This window comes from Python bivittatus, unplaced genomic scaffold, assembly GCF_059951505.1.
Source record: "Python bivittatus isolate LINGU-HERP-01145 unplaced genomic scaffold, Pbiv_v1 ctg000200_np1212, whole genome shotgun sequence".
Classification (NCBI taxonomy): domain Eukaryota; kingdom Metazoa; phylum Chordata; class Lepidosauria; order Squamata; family Pythonidae; genus Python; species Python bivittatus.
This window is the reverse complement of record NW_028277040.1, coordinates 21,146,427-21,162,408: the sequence shown is the minus strand read 5'-3', so window position 1 is coordinate 21,162,408 and position 15,982 is coordinate 21,146,427. Positions and strand designations below refer to the sequence as shown.

The window sequence follows — 15,982 nt, the reverse complement described above, 5'->3', positions numbered from 1 at the left end:
CACTGTCGTAACTTTGAACAGATGCCAAATGGGGCAGTTGTTAAGTGAGGACTATCTGTACTGATGCAAGGAGAATTTAAGAATATAAGAAAGGCTAAGTCTATAAACCAACTTGTAATGAACAATGTATTTTGAAAAGCAACAATAAACAACTTGACAAGCATGTTAATAGTAAAGAAATAAAAAGGGTATCCCAAGAGAGGAAGGTAATGCAATTAAAATAAGATTGAAGCTCTCAGAAAGTATTTTGCTTCCGTAGTATAAAAAAAGAATAAAGATAAGATTATTTAAGGGACAAGTCAGTGCCTCTTTCCAACCTGCTTATATTTTCAGGAAGCATATTTGCCTTTGTGGGGGGTTCTTCTTATCAAACTTACCTTTTCAGTGTAATTTCATTAGCACAAGACCATCATTTCAGTTCCTGGTTAAAACTTCACTTAGGCATTTTAGTGTGATGTCAGCTTGATTTCAGCATATTAGGGAGGAGACTGGCTTAAATCCTTAATTTTGGCCATGTAGATCAGTTAAAATCTGCATTCTCTGAGGAAACATATATACTTTCTCTGGATGGCGGCTATTAATGAAACATCCCTAATTATTGGCATGGAATTGTTCTTCCCTTTAAACAGGTGCAGCAGCAAAATTTGTCAGTGCACAATGAGCAGTTTTAGTTTAATTTTCATCAAATTTAAGGTAAACAAAGAAGCCAAAAATAAGTCAGGCAGTCTCTCTCTTCCTTACAAACATATGCCAGTCTTTGTGTACATATTTACATGTGGGTTCTATGAGACATGCTATTAAATAAGTATGGACAAGTTCACATAATTAGTTTAAGACAGAGCATTAATAATTACCTGACCGAAATTAAACACAGCACAAAAGAACTGCAGTTCCACATAAAGCCTCCCAGGCTCTTGGTTAAATAACCACCATAAGCAGCTTGATAGGTTCTATAAAGGAAAAACCAAACGAACACATGCTAAAGTGAGTATCTCATTGCTACAACTTTCACTGGAATTTCCTTTGGGTCATAAATAGAGACAGAAAAATTCTTCCATCAGAACTCCCCAAGTTTAGTGAGTTGCCCCTGTAGTCTATTACTAAGACCAAGAGTTTACTGCAGGTCTGAACAACCTTTCTGGAAAGGGGTAGCAAGACCATGACAATAATTCAGTGATAACATCAGTGGGTGACAATGGAACTGTTGGTCTTTCTTCCTCTCCTCCATTTTTGGGATTTTCTGTGTATGTTTTAAAGCATAATTGTTCTTATACCTTCATTTTCTTTCTTTCTAAAAAAAGAAAGCAGAAAAGCACACTGCTGTAGTTGGGCAGTTGCTGCCAAATGTCAGTAGACAATCTGCTGCAATGGCACACACTTTGAGAGGTACCCACCCCCTGTTTAGGGAGACAGGGTGAAATGGTTTTGCCAACGTAACTGTCGTGACAGGTGGAGATACAGTGATTACAGGTGCAATTGTCTACTGAATCATTCCTCCTTAAGTCATAGGAAGCTTCCTTACACCATCAGACAATTGGCCTAGTATCTAATTCAGCATTACCTAGATGATGGGTGGAGAACCTTTGGCCTTTCAGATGTTGTCATAATGTTAATGCCCAGCATCCCTCACCACTGGCATGTCAGCTGAGACCATCAGAAGTGGAGCTCAACATTTGGAGAGCTACTGATGACCCATCTCTTGTCCACATAAAAACACTTCTAAAACAGGCCCTTCACACCTCTAGCTAGATCTGCAAGATATAAACCCTGGATCTTCCGTAGACTCAGGTATATTAAATTACCTCCATTGCCTTGTGTAGCACCAGGCTGTTGTGTCAAAGTAGACGGCAATAGGCTCCTAGAAAGGATGGCAGCTCTAAGAAATGTAATGAGCCTAGATTTAACTTCCTTAGATACAACATTATGCTAGTTGCTGATATGAAAAACACATATTGTAATGCTGGAGAAATTTAGGAGTAGGGTAAAAGTAGAATCATATATAAAGAATCATATATTTCCACCTCACTTCCCACAAAAGAAATTCTTACAGCAAAAAGGCCCACAATGAGAAGCAGGCATAGCAGCACATGTCTGGCCAGCTGTTGGTCTCCAGTTTGCAGAAGCTGTTCTTCCTGAGCCAGTACACACCTCTGAGAACTGCACGGACTCAAACCCTGATTTGCTGAAAAACATTTAAGTGCAACACATATGGCATAAACACAACACTGAATCATGTTCTTCTCTTAACGTGAGTTATAAAAGAAACAAGAAAATGGAAAACATGATCAAGTAAATAGATATGGGCCTTGTTCACATAAGCCATGTTTTGCTTAGTTTGGGGTTGGTATGCTTTATCTGTAAACCATAATTTGTGACAAGGATGGGCAATCTGCTGCCCATGTGCAGCCTCCCAATACCCTAGCCCAGTGTTGTCCAAACGTGGCCACTTTAAGATGAGTGGACTTCAACTCCCAGAATTCCCCAGCCAGCCATGCTGGCTGGGGAATTCTGGAAGTTGAAGTCCACTCATCTTAAAGTGGCCACGTTTGGACAACACTGCCCTAGCCCAACCCCAGACTGTCCCACTGAAATTCAATTGCAAAAATGAAAGCTATATTGCTCAAGGTATACATTCCACTGCTTTAACCCCTTCCATAAAAGAATATAAATAATTCAGCCACTCTCTCTGGTGATATCATTGCATTGCAGGGTATATTATCTGAAACTTTTTATTTATTTATTTTAAAAATTGAGCCTTATATCACCCACAGACACACACACACACACACACAAGATTTCCATCTCTGGTTCACAATTTAATGTGATATATGAATCTAATAAATTCCTTGTTTATTCAACAAAATGTGATTCATAAAACCATGGCTTAGGAAGATGTGTGATCACAGCCACTTTTGGTTGCTCATTTCAAAAAGGGAAGACTGAATTTTGATACAGACAAGCGTTGGTTCTGTTTGTACTCAGAGAAAAAACAATAAAGATTTTTTTGAAAGACTGGAAACCTTATACTGCATGGACTTTTTGTTAAAAAAAGAAAAGACTGAATTGATGATTTCAGGATTTGGGGATTAAGAAGGGATGAAGAGGATAGGGAAAATATTAAGATGATAATTACTCGATAGAAAAAAGGGTGGAAGGCATAATTGTATGTTTCCCTTTTCTCTTTATCTTACTTTCTACCTCTTTTTTGTTTTGTTTTGTATACTTTTACTATATTGAAATATATAGAGAGGAGTGAGTGAGTTGGTTCTGTTTGCTTGCTACCCAATCCAAAACTCAACAGAGCCACTGGAAAAGTATCAAACTGCAAAGAATTATAGTGACTCTCCAGCCTTTAATCTACACGTGAACATTTTGTGGTAGGATAGAGACCATTTCTGCACAGAAACAGCCTGCCTACACTATTCACAACATCATCTTCAACTTAGCAAGGGCAACATTAACAGACTAGCATTTCTTCTTGCTTCTACCAAACTGTAGTGGGATAACATATACTAGGAATCAGAGTTCATGCCAGGTTACAGACTATTTTAAGTTTGTAATATTTATCACTAGATGGCAGCAAAAAGCTAATAAATACTGTGCCTTCTGCTTGCCAAGCAACTCTTGTTCTCCAGTTCCAGAAGCCCAATGCTTGCTACCACAGTGCAGAATGGCTTCTAAAGGCCCTACCTTCTTTCCTGAACTAGTTATCAAGCCCACCTATCTCCAGCCAATTATGATGTTACAGAACTTGCTCCCTTATTGCACATCTATAGAACCAGTAAAGATATAGGGAGCTGCTACTTGGATGGATTTCTATCTCTAGGCAAGTCCAAGGGCCCAGTTAAAGCTTCTTAACCTTGAATATCTCTGCAAGAAAGAAGAAACAAAGCACAGTTCAGGGGGCACAAAGGTTTTCCTGGATGATACCTTGTGGTTCTAGCCACCCTCAAATTTAAATCTAAGCCTCCACAGCCAGGATGAAACACAACATGATGCAACTCTCCTCTCTGCCTCTGCTATTCAAAGGGGAGGGAGAAACAGCTTCCTTCTCCTGCCTTCTGGCACATTTGCTATCTAGATTAGTTCTTTGTTGCAATAACAGTGAAACAGCTCCCCTCATATAGCTGTTAAGTATTTACTTTATTGGCCCCAATATATTTTCCCATGAACTCTTTAAAGGAAGCAAATATCTTATATAAAAAGGCACATTTTTTCCTGTTCAGATTTTTGTTGTTGGATGCTTTAACTAACTGATACTTCTGGTTTTCTCATAACTGCCAATACATTTCACAAGAGCAGTATGAAAATGCTGGGAGAGAACACATATGCTGAAAAAACAAATACATTACCAAACTGGGACACAGCCCTTTTGTATTTGAATAATTTGAAGAGAGCCAGGCACAGATAGCAGGCGTGTACCATGATCTGTCTCTAAGTTTCAACATATTACGCAAGAACATTAAAACTGGTGTCTACATGGGAACTAGAATCTTATGCATGCAATATTCCTGGATGGAAATTAGGAGGAGTGGATTTTGAAGATGGTGGAATTTGCAGAAATGTCAAAATTGACCTGTTGGATCAGGGATAAAACAATAAGTACTTTCATAAAAGACTGGAAACCTCTTATGGACTTTTTGCTGAAAATGGAAACAAATGAGTTGGGGATTTATGGATTTGCTGATTAAAAAAAGGTTGAATATGGGAAGAATGGAACCATATAATGTAATCTTAAAGAGGGAGGAAAGATAGTAAGTTTATTTGTAACTGCTGTAAAGAAGATCGGAAGTTGCTTCTTCATGTATCTTTTCCTTTTTCCCTTTTCTATCTGTACTGTTCCCTGCATTTTTTTCCTTGGTCTTCCTTTCTTTTTCTTAATTTTTCTTTATATATTTTCATGTTTATCTTTTATTTATGTAAAAGTCTCTAATAAAAATTAGATAGAGAGATAGAGAGAGATAGAGATAGAGAGATGGAGATGTAAGAGATTCTGCACACATCCAGCTGGGATTTCTATTCATGCGGAAACCCATATGCATAGAGGTCTCCTTGCAATATAGCTTTCCCTTTGGCTAATACTGAAGATTAGTATGTGGCTGCTAGAAAACAAATCAGAAAGGTGGGTGACCTCAGGATGGAGGCCAGTGTTTTGGACATACCGCTTTGAGATTCCAACAAAGAATAACATGGAATGTAGGAAAGACATCCGGTAAAGGGCTCATGAGTCCATCTGCCTATCAGCAGGTGAGCCCTCCAAAACCAGAAGAGAAATGGACCAAATCTGCTGTGGGGGAAGAAGCCAGCAAAAGAAAAGATTAAGATAAAAAACAGGCTGGGTCCAACTAGCAGCTGTGGAAAAAAAATCCTGAAAAATATTCTCCAGGGCATCCCTATGGGAGACTCAGTGGGGCAGGGCTCAGAATGTTACCATCTGTTGCATTCCAGGCCCACTGCTCTCTTCCTTCCAGGTCACATGACCCAGAGGGGTCCTGTTTTTAAGGAATCAGAAAGAATTCCAGAAGCCATATTCTGCAGACTTTCCTTTCCTTTGTTTATATATTAATCATGGTGATTAATTTACGAAGCAGGCTCAGATGTGCAAAGGATAAAAGGTGAACGAATGCATTTTGGAGCAAAGTATGCACACTGCATATAGAACTCTCTTAATGAAAATTTGTTTGGTTAAGTTAAGTAGGATTGCATCATTTGTAAACTTTTGAATTTTATTCCAGACAAACAAGATACCTTACCTGTCTCAACTGAGAAAGAACAGTTCTCGCTGACATCAGTAATAGATGCAGATTCTCCTTCAGAGCAGCATAATTCTCCATTTTGTTTTTGACATGCATAGAACTCTACAGGGAAAAAAAAGTTCCCTGGGCTTTTTAAAAAGAAGATAACTACAACTGAATGTGTAATTCTTCTGTGGTAAATATATTTGCAATAGTTAGGAAATGTTATATGCATATACATTTATTAGTAAATCCAATTTGCATAGGTTAAACATACACCATTCTCTCTGTTGTCATTAGCTAGCCCTTCTCTATGTTGAGGATTGTTAGAAACTGTACTGAACTCCTACACAGCAAGACTGCGAAACCCATCATGCATCAGATGTGGCTAAAATACTATGATTAATATCTCTTCACTGCTGGCCGTGCTGGCTGGAGATGTAGAAAACTATGGATTCTTCCATGGGGAAAAGGTGTCTCAGAGCACACAGGAGTGCTCAAGTAGCTCCTGTTGCAACTCCTTGAAGCAGCTGCACATTATCCTGAGGTTGCACAGATGCCTACCGCAGCTGCCACATGATCCAGGTAAAAGACATATTTGGTTTAAAGAGTTGCCAAGAGGTGCTACAAATGCTTTGAAGCCCTTTCCCCCTTTGGCTCTGAAGCTTTCTATAGCCCTAATGTGGAGGGCCATCTTAACCCTAAGTCTCTTCAATCAACATAATTTACTCCATTTTGAGATGCATCTCCATCCCTCACCTTCATCTGAGGGACTCTACCTCACCTCATGGCGCCTGCATCCCCATTATGAAACCAGGAGCAGCAAATTAGAGCCCTCAGTCTTTCCTCTTTCTATAGATGGTAAAAAAACACCACCAGGTCAGGTTTCCCTGCTCCTAAACTAAGATGCAGTTGTTCATTGTACCTCTTTCCATGGGAGAATCTGTTTTGGAATTAGAAACACTGGAGGAAGATTTATAATGCTCATTCACTTCCCTCTCAGATTGTTCTACTTGTTGATGTGGGAATTGCTGGTTTAGGACCTCATAGTTGGCCTCTGCTGGCCCAGATCGGTTCATACACATGAGTGACACCCCTGAGAACAATATGCTGATTGTTACAATTACCGCAGTAGTAATCACCTGGCCAAAAGAGAAATGGAAAGGAGGAAAGAGAGGCAGAAGTTAAACAAGTTAAGCATCATGTATTTCTAGTGCCTACAATACCAAACAAAATATACAACCAGTTTTGCTTATTTGAGGTTTTTTCAGTCAAATTTTGAGAAACATTAACTGCTGTTCCTCCTCTTTTCATTGTGTCATATCCATTCTTTTTCTTTTAAGCTCATCTACCATCAGTGCACAGTATACATTCCAAAAGCTATATATAGGGTTATGCAAATACCTTGGCGTAGCACAAGCCAGCCACAAACATGTGATTTCTCACTACATCTGACTAAAGTCATGTAACACCTGCAGGAACAAGGAAGGTGCACTATAGTTCCTTTTCTACAGGCTTCCTCTCCTAAGGAAAGGCTCACCAAGCCTATTTCACAGAGGGCTTCAGAAAAACTAACTCCCTGTTTTCCCATATATATTTTTTCCATTTCCCAAATCTACTGATCTCAGTATATTATTCACCGTATTTTAACTCCATTTTATTTTATTCTATATTTCATTACTACTTTATAGAAACATTCTTATGTATTGTTGGTGACACAGAAAGCTTTAGTGGGTATAACTACAGATCACTATTAATTGGTACATATACATATTTGGATAGCCTAACGATCTTTGACATTTTGCAGGATATTACACAGGATAAATGATGGATGATCCCTTCATTTTAGATGGGCTCATCTTCCATTTTGATGACAACCTACACAATACTACTTATATTCTCATCTAGACCTGTTCAAACTGACAAATTATATGTGGCAACTGATGTCAAATCTTCAGTAATCTTTGAATATCTCCCTCCCAAAGTTTGTCAAGTCTGGAGAAGGCCAGGTTCTTAGGGTTCTTCCAATTTTGGTGAACAGGTATACAGTCAATTAATTTAATGCCCACCCACCCCCACTTTCAAAAGCTGCTTCTCTGTCAAATAATGAGCTATTGAAAGGCACTGGTCGACAAATGGCAATAGAAGACTCTCCCTACCTGATGTTTACCATAAAAAAATGCGGAGTCAATATCACCAGTGTGTTTTCCAGCTATTAGAAGAATTCCAACAATAAGTACTGGGATGCTGCAAAATGTAGAATACAGTATAAATCATACAGAACATTAGTTTGTAACATTCTATACATTCCTTAGCACAAAACCTTTGCAAACTTACCCCCAGCCAGCTATAGTAATAATTCCAACAGGAATCTTTAGGGTTGCCCTTCGTTTCAAAAGAAGAAGAGAAAGGGATAAAAGGCCTGTTAAAAACAAGGAGAACATCTTAGTCTTTCAGGACTTAATCTTTCAGGAAACAATATTCCCCCACAAAAGGAAGATACCTCTCCTTCCCCTTCTCTGTCCTGTACTCAAAGGCAGCCACATAATAATACATAACTACACATAACTGCTGTAGTTATATGCAGTAAAACTAGCTTGTGGGACATAAGAACCTAGAGCACTGTGTTTTTCCAACTCACACCACTAGTTCATCTCAAACTTCTTTAGAACTTCCACTGGCAGGTGGCGGCTCTCAAACTAGAAAGATTTGCATCCAAAGCAAATGCAATTGTACTGGACAATGATCCTCATCTTACTAGATTTTCACAGTTTAAGTTCTACAGCAAATTTAGATGGATGGCAGAGACAGGAAATCCAAACAGGTAAGGAAAATGATAGCCACGAGACAGCTGTGAGCCAAGAAGTGCTACTTCAAATCTCACATCCACTGGTGCCATCCACCTAAATGAACTTTAAGCAAACCTGTTCTCAGTGTCCATGCCCATCCTGCAAATCGAAAGCAATACATCACTACAGGGATATCACACATACTTGGCTAATATATATGGGTGAAGCCTGCAGATGCTATAAAAATGCTAATGATTCTTATTTGTATATTGCAGTGGTTGGTTAAGAAGAAGAAAAATTGAGAGCATTCTATTTTAAAGTGAAAACAGCTTAATTTTTGCAATCATATCGGTGTAGCTCTTGCAAGTTTTCCAATCACATACAAATTTATCCAGTGTTGCCAAATATAGCATATGGGGAACAAATGGCAGCGGTTTCAGACACCTTTGTGACTAGAGCTGACATGAGGTTTGGTGTTGCAGATCCCAGCTCCAAATAACATACAAGATCAGTCTGCTTGTTAAATGTATAATGCATCACCAACCAGCTGGCTGTGAACATTACACAGAGAGGCTGTACTGAAGGAGAATAGAGGTGGGCCCATGGGAGATCCATGACTCAAATCATGTCTACTTCCAGTCCTTTTATCACCCAGAAGTCACTCTCCAGATGATCCCTTCTATTGGGATAATCAGATATTTCCTTTCCTATCCATGATACCTGCCTTCTCCTGACCTTCACCCAAGTCCCTTCCCTCGATGCAAAATGGGACATCCCTGATAAACTAGGATTGGGTCATAGTTATCTAAGCATGATCCTTCAAGCAAATCTTTAAAACTACATCCAAGTTCATGTGAATGGACTTCTAATCATGCAATGGCAACCTCCTTGGGTTTTTTCCCTCCTGCATCTCTGTAAAGGAAAGAACAGGAACAGCTACTAAGACAACAGTCAGATAAAAGAAACTTGAGTCCAGGATAGAACTACAACCTGAGAAAGCCTCTCTGACAAGACCTTCCCTAGTTTTTACAAAAATAAAGGGAGGGAGAGGAGAAGCGCATTCAGACTTCCAAGATTCTATTACTATAACCTTATAATAAAAGTGGCATTAGCCTGCATGACTTTGGTTTCCTAGACTGGTCTATCTTGAAGGGCTAAAAAACTCCCACACAATCCAATAATCTATTTCCAGACTTTACAGAAGATTTTAGGAATGGACAAGAAGATTGAATCTGATTCAGTGGTAGCTGTTCCACTGGTAAAGGGACTTAACTGGATACAAACTGGTATTATTGCTTATACTATGGGTACACAGTGTAATCTCTAAGCATTGTCCCTTAGCATCACACCACCAAAGAAAGCATATATTGCTTTATGGGCCAGAAATGACTTTCTACTTACCCGTCCACAAAAAAGCACTATAAAGGGAACAGTACAGGACGATGAACACAATAATATGTACAAAGGTGCTTTTCTTCTCAATAGTGAAATTCCACATTATCATTCCAACACAGGCCACACACTAAAAAGTTAAAGCAGCTGTGTTTAGTGTATATTTTATGATTGAGATGTAACTGAAGAAATCTTAATTAAAATCTCTCATAGAGTAAAATGATTAACTCTGCATGATGCATCAGAGGTAGCCCTATTTTAGAAGAGGCACGTCCTCCTGTGCAAAGATAAGGATGCCTCTAAGGCAGGACATGACAAACAAGCAGCACGGCATCATCTAGTGCAGTCAGGCCATTGCCAAATCTCATTAAAGCACTTTCATTTGAAAGCCCTCTGGTTTTCAGGCAAGAATACTGACATTGTTCAAAATTAAAGTGGGACTGCCAAATAAAATAAAATAAAATAAATAAAATAAAATAAAATAAAATAAAGCCAACATTTTGACAATCTCACAAGATTTCGTTCAATCTTTTTTTAAAAAAAAAAATTGGGACTCCACAGACACTTTCTCATAATGCTGCATGTGTTTTGGAGTCTACAGTTACCACATCAGCACTGTATTGTATAACGTGTTTCTTTTATTAAAGAATATTCCATACTATTAAAAACAAAACTTCTTTCTCAATTAACACTAAAATACCAAAAAGAAAATGCTTAATTTTCAGACAAGGATAACTTGGCAGGAACACAAAAAAGCAAAGTACACTGTACACAATCAAATTGGAAAGGAAATTCCCCACTGCCTCTTTTGCACTGCAGCTGCTAGTTAAGATTTCCCCCAGTTTGATTCTCCCATTGCAATCTGCAACATACAGTGGAGCAAAAAAGTATTTAGTCAGCCACCAATTGTGCAAGTTCTCCCACTTAAAAAGATGAGAGAGGCCTGTAATTTCCATCATAGGTATACCTCAACTATGAGAGACAAAATGAGGGAAAAAAATCCAGAAAATCACATTGTCTGATTTTTAAAGAATTTATTTGCAAATCATGGTGGAAAATAAGTATTTGGTCACCTACAAACAAGCAAGATGTCTGGCTCTCACAGACCTGTAACTACTTCTTTAAGAGGCTCCTCTGTCCTCCACTCGTTACCTGTAGTAATGGCACCTGTTTGACCTTGTTATCAGTATAAAAGACACCTGTCCACAACTTCAAACAGTCACACTCCAAACTCCACTATGGCCAAGACCAAAGAGCTGTCGAAGGACACCAGAAACAAAATTGTAGACCTGCACCAGGCTGGGAAGACTGAATCTGCAATAGGCAAGCAGCTTGGTGTGAAGAAATCAACTGTGGGAGCAATAATTAGAAAATGGAAGACATACAAGACCAGGGATAATCTCCCTCGATCTGGGGCTCCACGCAAGATCTCACCCCATGGGGTCAAAATGATCACAAGAATGGTGAGCAAAAATCCCAGAACCACACAGGGGGACCTAGTGAATGACCTGCAGAGAGCTGGGACCAAAGTAACAAAGGCTACCATCAGTAACACACTATGCTGCCAGGGACTCAAATCCTGCAGTGCCAGACATGTCCCCCTGCTTAAGCCAGTACATGTCCGGGCTCGTCTGAAGTTTGCTAGAGAGCATTTGGATGATCCAGAAGAGGATTGGGAGAATGTCATATGGTCAGATGAAACCAAAGTAGAACGTTTTGGTCTAAACTCAGCTCGTCGTGTTTGGAGGAGAGAGAATGCTGAGTTGCATCCAAAGAACACCATACCTACTGTGAAGCATGGGGGTGGAAACATCATGCTTTGGGGCTGTTTTTCTGCAAAGGGACCACGACGACTGCTCCGTGTAAAGGAAAGAATGAATGGGGCCATGTATCGTGAGATTTTGAGTGAACACCTCCTTCCATCAGCAAGGGCATTGAAGATGAAACGTGGCTGGGTCTTTCAGCATGACAATGATCCCAAACACACCGCCTGGGCAACGAAGGAGTGGCTTCGTAAGAAGCATTTCAAGGTCCTGGAGTGGCCTAGCCAGTCTCCAGATCTCAACCCCATGGAAAACCTTTGGAGGGAGTTGAAAGTCCGTGTTGCCCAGCGACAGCCCCAAAACATCACTGCTCTAGAGGAGATCTGCATGGAGGAATGGACCAAAATACCAGCAACACTGTGTGAAAACCTTGTGAAGACTTACAGAAAACGTTTGACCTCTGTCATTGCCAACAAAGGATATATAACAAAGTATTGAGATGAACTTTTGATATTGACCAAATACTTATTTTCCACCATGATTTGCAAATAAATTCTTTAAAAATCAGACAATGTGATTTTCTGGATTTTCCCCCCCATTTTGTCTCTCATAGTTGAGGTATACCTATGATGAAAATTACAGGCCTCTCTCATCTTTTTAAGTGGAAGAACTTGCACAATTGGTGGCTGACTAAATACTTTTTTGCCCCACTGTATGCCTCATAAGGAATTGTGTGGGGACAGGAATTCCCTTTGATCTAGACTCTGAACTTACATTATATTACAGGTGATTCAATATCAGGTATTACACTTATGTATAACTTATGCTTACTTTTATTCACAATGTTTCTATGGCAGTTTTTGCTTAAAAAAATACCAAGGTGGTTCCATCAGCAATGTTCCATCACGCACTCAATATGAAATGCATGCAATAATGAATTCCAAACCTGCATGAGCAGAGTGCTTGCATTATGTGCCTTCTGTAAAAAAAGAATGCTTTCTACAAACTACAAAACAAACATTCCTGAAAAAAAATATATTTAGGGACACAATTCTCCACTTTACTGACCTGAGCAATGAGTAAGTTAGTTGTAAGCATATGAGGAAGCTGTTTGTATTTTTTACTCAAAAGAATAACACCAAGGGACCAGATCTGAAACACAGAGTGAAGACAATGTAAGGTTTTCACTTCTCCTAAATAATTATAAAATATTACACACAGGCCTTTTTTCAGTGACATTCAAACCGTTCATGGGTTTTCTGCTACGGGATTTTCCCTGCTGTAACAAGCAAGCAAGCAAGCACATTTCCATAACGAACTCAGGTATCCACAGAATGGAGCTGAAAATCAGTCTGTCTGTGTTTGCATTTTTTTCTAAGCTAGCTAATTATCCAACCTTAAAAATGAAGACCCCCCTCAACTAGTCTGGAGTTTCACAGCCCTAGCCCTTCATCTCTGCAAGAACATTTCCACTAGCCTGATAAAGAGTTCAAGGTTTTAAATTTCACTCCAGGCAATTATCTCCGCCCCAAAACTGAAAACCCTAAGGGGGAAAAAAGAGGGAGGGGGGCAGAGTACAATGAACATTTACTTCTCTTTCTCCCCTTGGCCAAATAAGCTTCTCACTTAGTAAGCTGGCCATGTTTGTTTTTCACCCATTAGTGAAACAGCATACATCTTTTTCCACAGCAGACAAGGGTCTGCTTTACTGGGAAAGGGACTGAATGGAATTGACATTCCATTATAAAGTAAAAGTCTTCAAGGAAAAAAAAAAGAGCCTGCAATCTTGCAGATTAATCTGTTGAGCTGCTGGTCACATTACACAGAAGACCACATTTGTGGGTGCATATGATGGGCTTCTTGCAAAAAGCTACTGAACAGGCAAGGGGGTGGAAAACCCTCCATTTATCTTCTTTTTAAGTTTTCAAGCTACCAGCTTCTGCCTTTTGTTGTCTTCTAACCAAAATGCCTTGTCGCATTCATTACTAAGTACAGTATATTACAGTTCTGATTAACATTCTGCCTTCCTTCTCAATAAATCTCGGGATGATGCATAATGTAACAGAAATGCAGCATGAATGGTATGACAGTTAAAAGCAACAAAACAAAATCTAATAATTTATCATCATAATCAGTGTGTTAATTTTCCTCAATGTCATACATTTTATTTATTTCATTGACTTGTATCCCATTTCATGAGGAGTTCAAGACAGTGTATACTGCATTCCCTTCCATCTTTCCCCCACAACAATAATCCTGTGAAGTAGTTCAGGCTGAGAGAGTGAGAAAGACTGGTTGGTTCAAAGTCGTTCAATGAGCTTCTGCGGCCAAAGGTTGACAGAATCCAAATCTCCCCTCTCCTATTCTGACACTTTAATCCCTACATCTGTAGAGAAATTTAGCTGTGGCCTTTGGAAAGAGGAGGGAGAGGGGGAAATGGTTGCAAAGTAGAAAGGGTGAGAAAGAGATTCAAAACAGCTCCAGCCTCACTTTGTTATCTTGAAAAAAGGACAATGAAGGTTTTGGATGGGCTTTCAAGATTCTGCGAATGTACCCTATAGCAATAAAGTAAGATTCTTGGAGTCCCTGCCATGACTGTTGCTTGACCTGGCCTAACTTGAAGGCCTGACAACATCATTAGGGTAGCTAGCTCCTATTACTCTGCTTCTCTTCTGGCAACAGACTAAAACAGAAACCAGTGGCGCAATTCTGTACTGTACATATTTACAAGTAATTTAATCCAAACTGGATCTTCCACTCACAAATAAGCAATTTGCTCCATTACCCCCAGGATATGTTCAAATTACCCCCAGTTTAAGAACCACTGACATAGAATGTATTTTAGATGGGACTATTAGCACCAGTTCTTTCACAGCCTTATTTCCCTCCCCATCTTTTAAACACAGAACAGCACAGTTCTGATTAACATGATACTCACCAAAGAGATCAGACTAACAACACTAATATCAAAGCTAACGTTCTGAATTGCTGCTGCCAGTCTGTCTGGATCCATAGAGGGAATGGTCAATAGCCAAGCAGAAACATACATGATGGGGGCAGACACAAAAGTACTGATCACCATTCCAGAAGTTATCTGCAATCACAAATTAAAGTAACTGTATGTTTCCATACTTCATTGGATGCCCAACACCTAGGGTATATTTTCTAATTTCTAATTCTTCTGCACCAGCTTCCTCTTTGAGAGCTACCATAGAAGCATATTAGTATGTTGAACAAAACCATTATTTCACAGGCTGATCATAAAGACATTTTTGTTCTCCCATTTATTTTACTGGGATAGTAGTTTTATTTATACTTCCTTTTACATGCATACCACATCCCCTTACTCTCACAGCAAACACAGAAAGTATGGATGTTCCTGAAATCTTGAGGAACAGTTACCATTCCTTATTTTTGCCCATGGTCTAAAAAGCTGCTGGAATACTTAAGTAAGGATTGTTCTATCTGAAACACAGATTTCTGGTGGCTTCTGCCATTTTTAAAAAAAATTATCCTGACATATTTTTAATTGGATATCAAAATTTAGAATTATAGTTTTTAATGGTTGTGCAATGCTTCAGGGACAGAAATTCTGTAGCTAAGAAAAGCAATAATGACATTAGCATTAACACTTTCACTGAACAATTTATGGCCCGAAAAAAGCTATTTTTGGTTGTTCATGGCAAACTGCTAATAACTTGATCATCTCAAATAAAAAAGTTCTACTTTTGCAGATCTATCAGAGGATTCAATTTTTTTTAAAATGCTAGCTTTCAAATCTCTGAGGTCAAAATTTGAAGGTTGGCCATAGTAAAAGTCTTACACTACATCTGATTAAACAGGTGTTGTCATGGTGTGAAAACAGCCAGAGGACAGCAGGGATGAGAATGCATAAATAATAGCAGCCTATTCCTATGGAAATTTTCTTCTTCACAAATAATCTCAGAAGTAATAGTTTAACAATAAAGAATGCTATATCATTATTTTTCTCTCTCTCTCTCTCCAAAGGGAAATGCAATAAAGCAAAGACAAAGCCTTCTGTTTTCTTTTTTAAATTACTCTTACGTAAGGTTTTTTGTCACCAAGTTAAATGTTTTAATATGAACCAATTCATGAGTTTGAGTTAACTCAGCTTTTACTCAAGCAAAATTAACTGCAATTGAAGTTAAACAGAAGAATGTACATTTAGATTGAAAGATATCAACTTTACTACTACTTATTGTCAGGCTATACAGTTTTTTTCCCAGGGACTTCTAAAATTAACCAGTTCTTTTACCCATCCAGAAAGTTAACCACAAAAATG

General features: G+C 38.8%; 1 protein-coding gene across 3 annotated transcripts in view; it reads right to left on the bottom strand.

Annotated features, from left to right (window-relative positions):
* GPR155 (G protein-coupled receptor 155) overlaps window positions 1-15,982 on the bottom strand; it is a 33,471-nt gene that overhangs the window by 6,770 nt on the left and 10,719 nt on the right. For all 3 annotated transcript variants that reach the window (XM_088135795.1, XM_088135796.1, XM_025168995.2), the window contains exons 5-13: window positions 14,618-14,773; window positions 12,748-12,831; window positions 9,926-10,046; window positions 8,073-8,157; window positions 7,895-7,982; window positions 6,661-6,877; window positions 5,754-5,858; window positions 2,049-2,182; window positions 855-950 (exon numbers count right to left, since the gene is read on the bottom strand). In XM_088135795.1, the coding sequence (XP_087991921.1) occupies window positions 855-950; window positions 2,049-2,182; window positions 5,754-5,858; window positions 6,661-6,877; window positions 7,895-7,982; window positions 8,073-8,157; window positions 9,926-10,046; window positions 12,748-12,831; window positions 14,618-14,773 (1,086 nt within the window). The remainder of the gene's footprint in view (window positions 1-854; window positions 951-2,048; window positions 2,183-5,753; window positions 5,859-6,660; window positions 6,878-7,894; window positions 7,983-8,072; window positions 8,158-9,925; window positions 10,047-12,747; window positions 12,832-14,617; window positions 14,774-15,982) is intronic.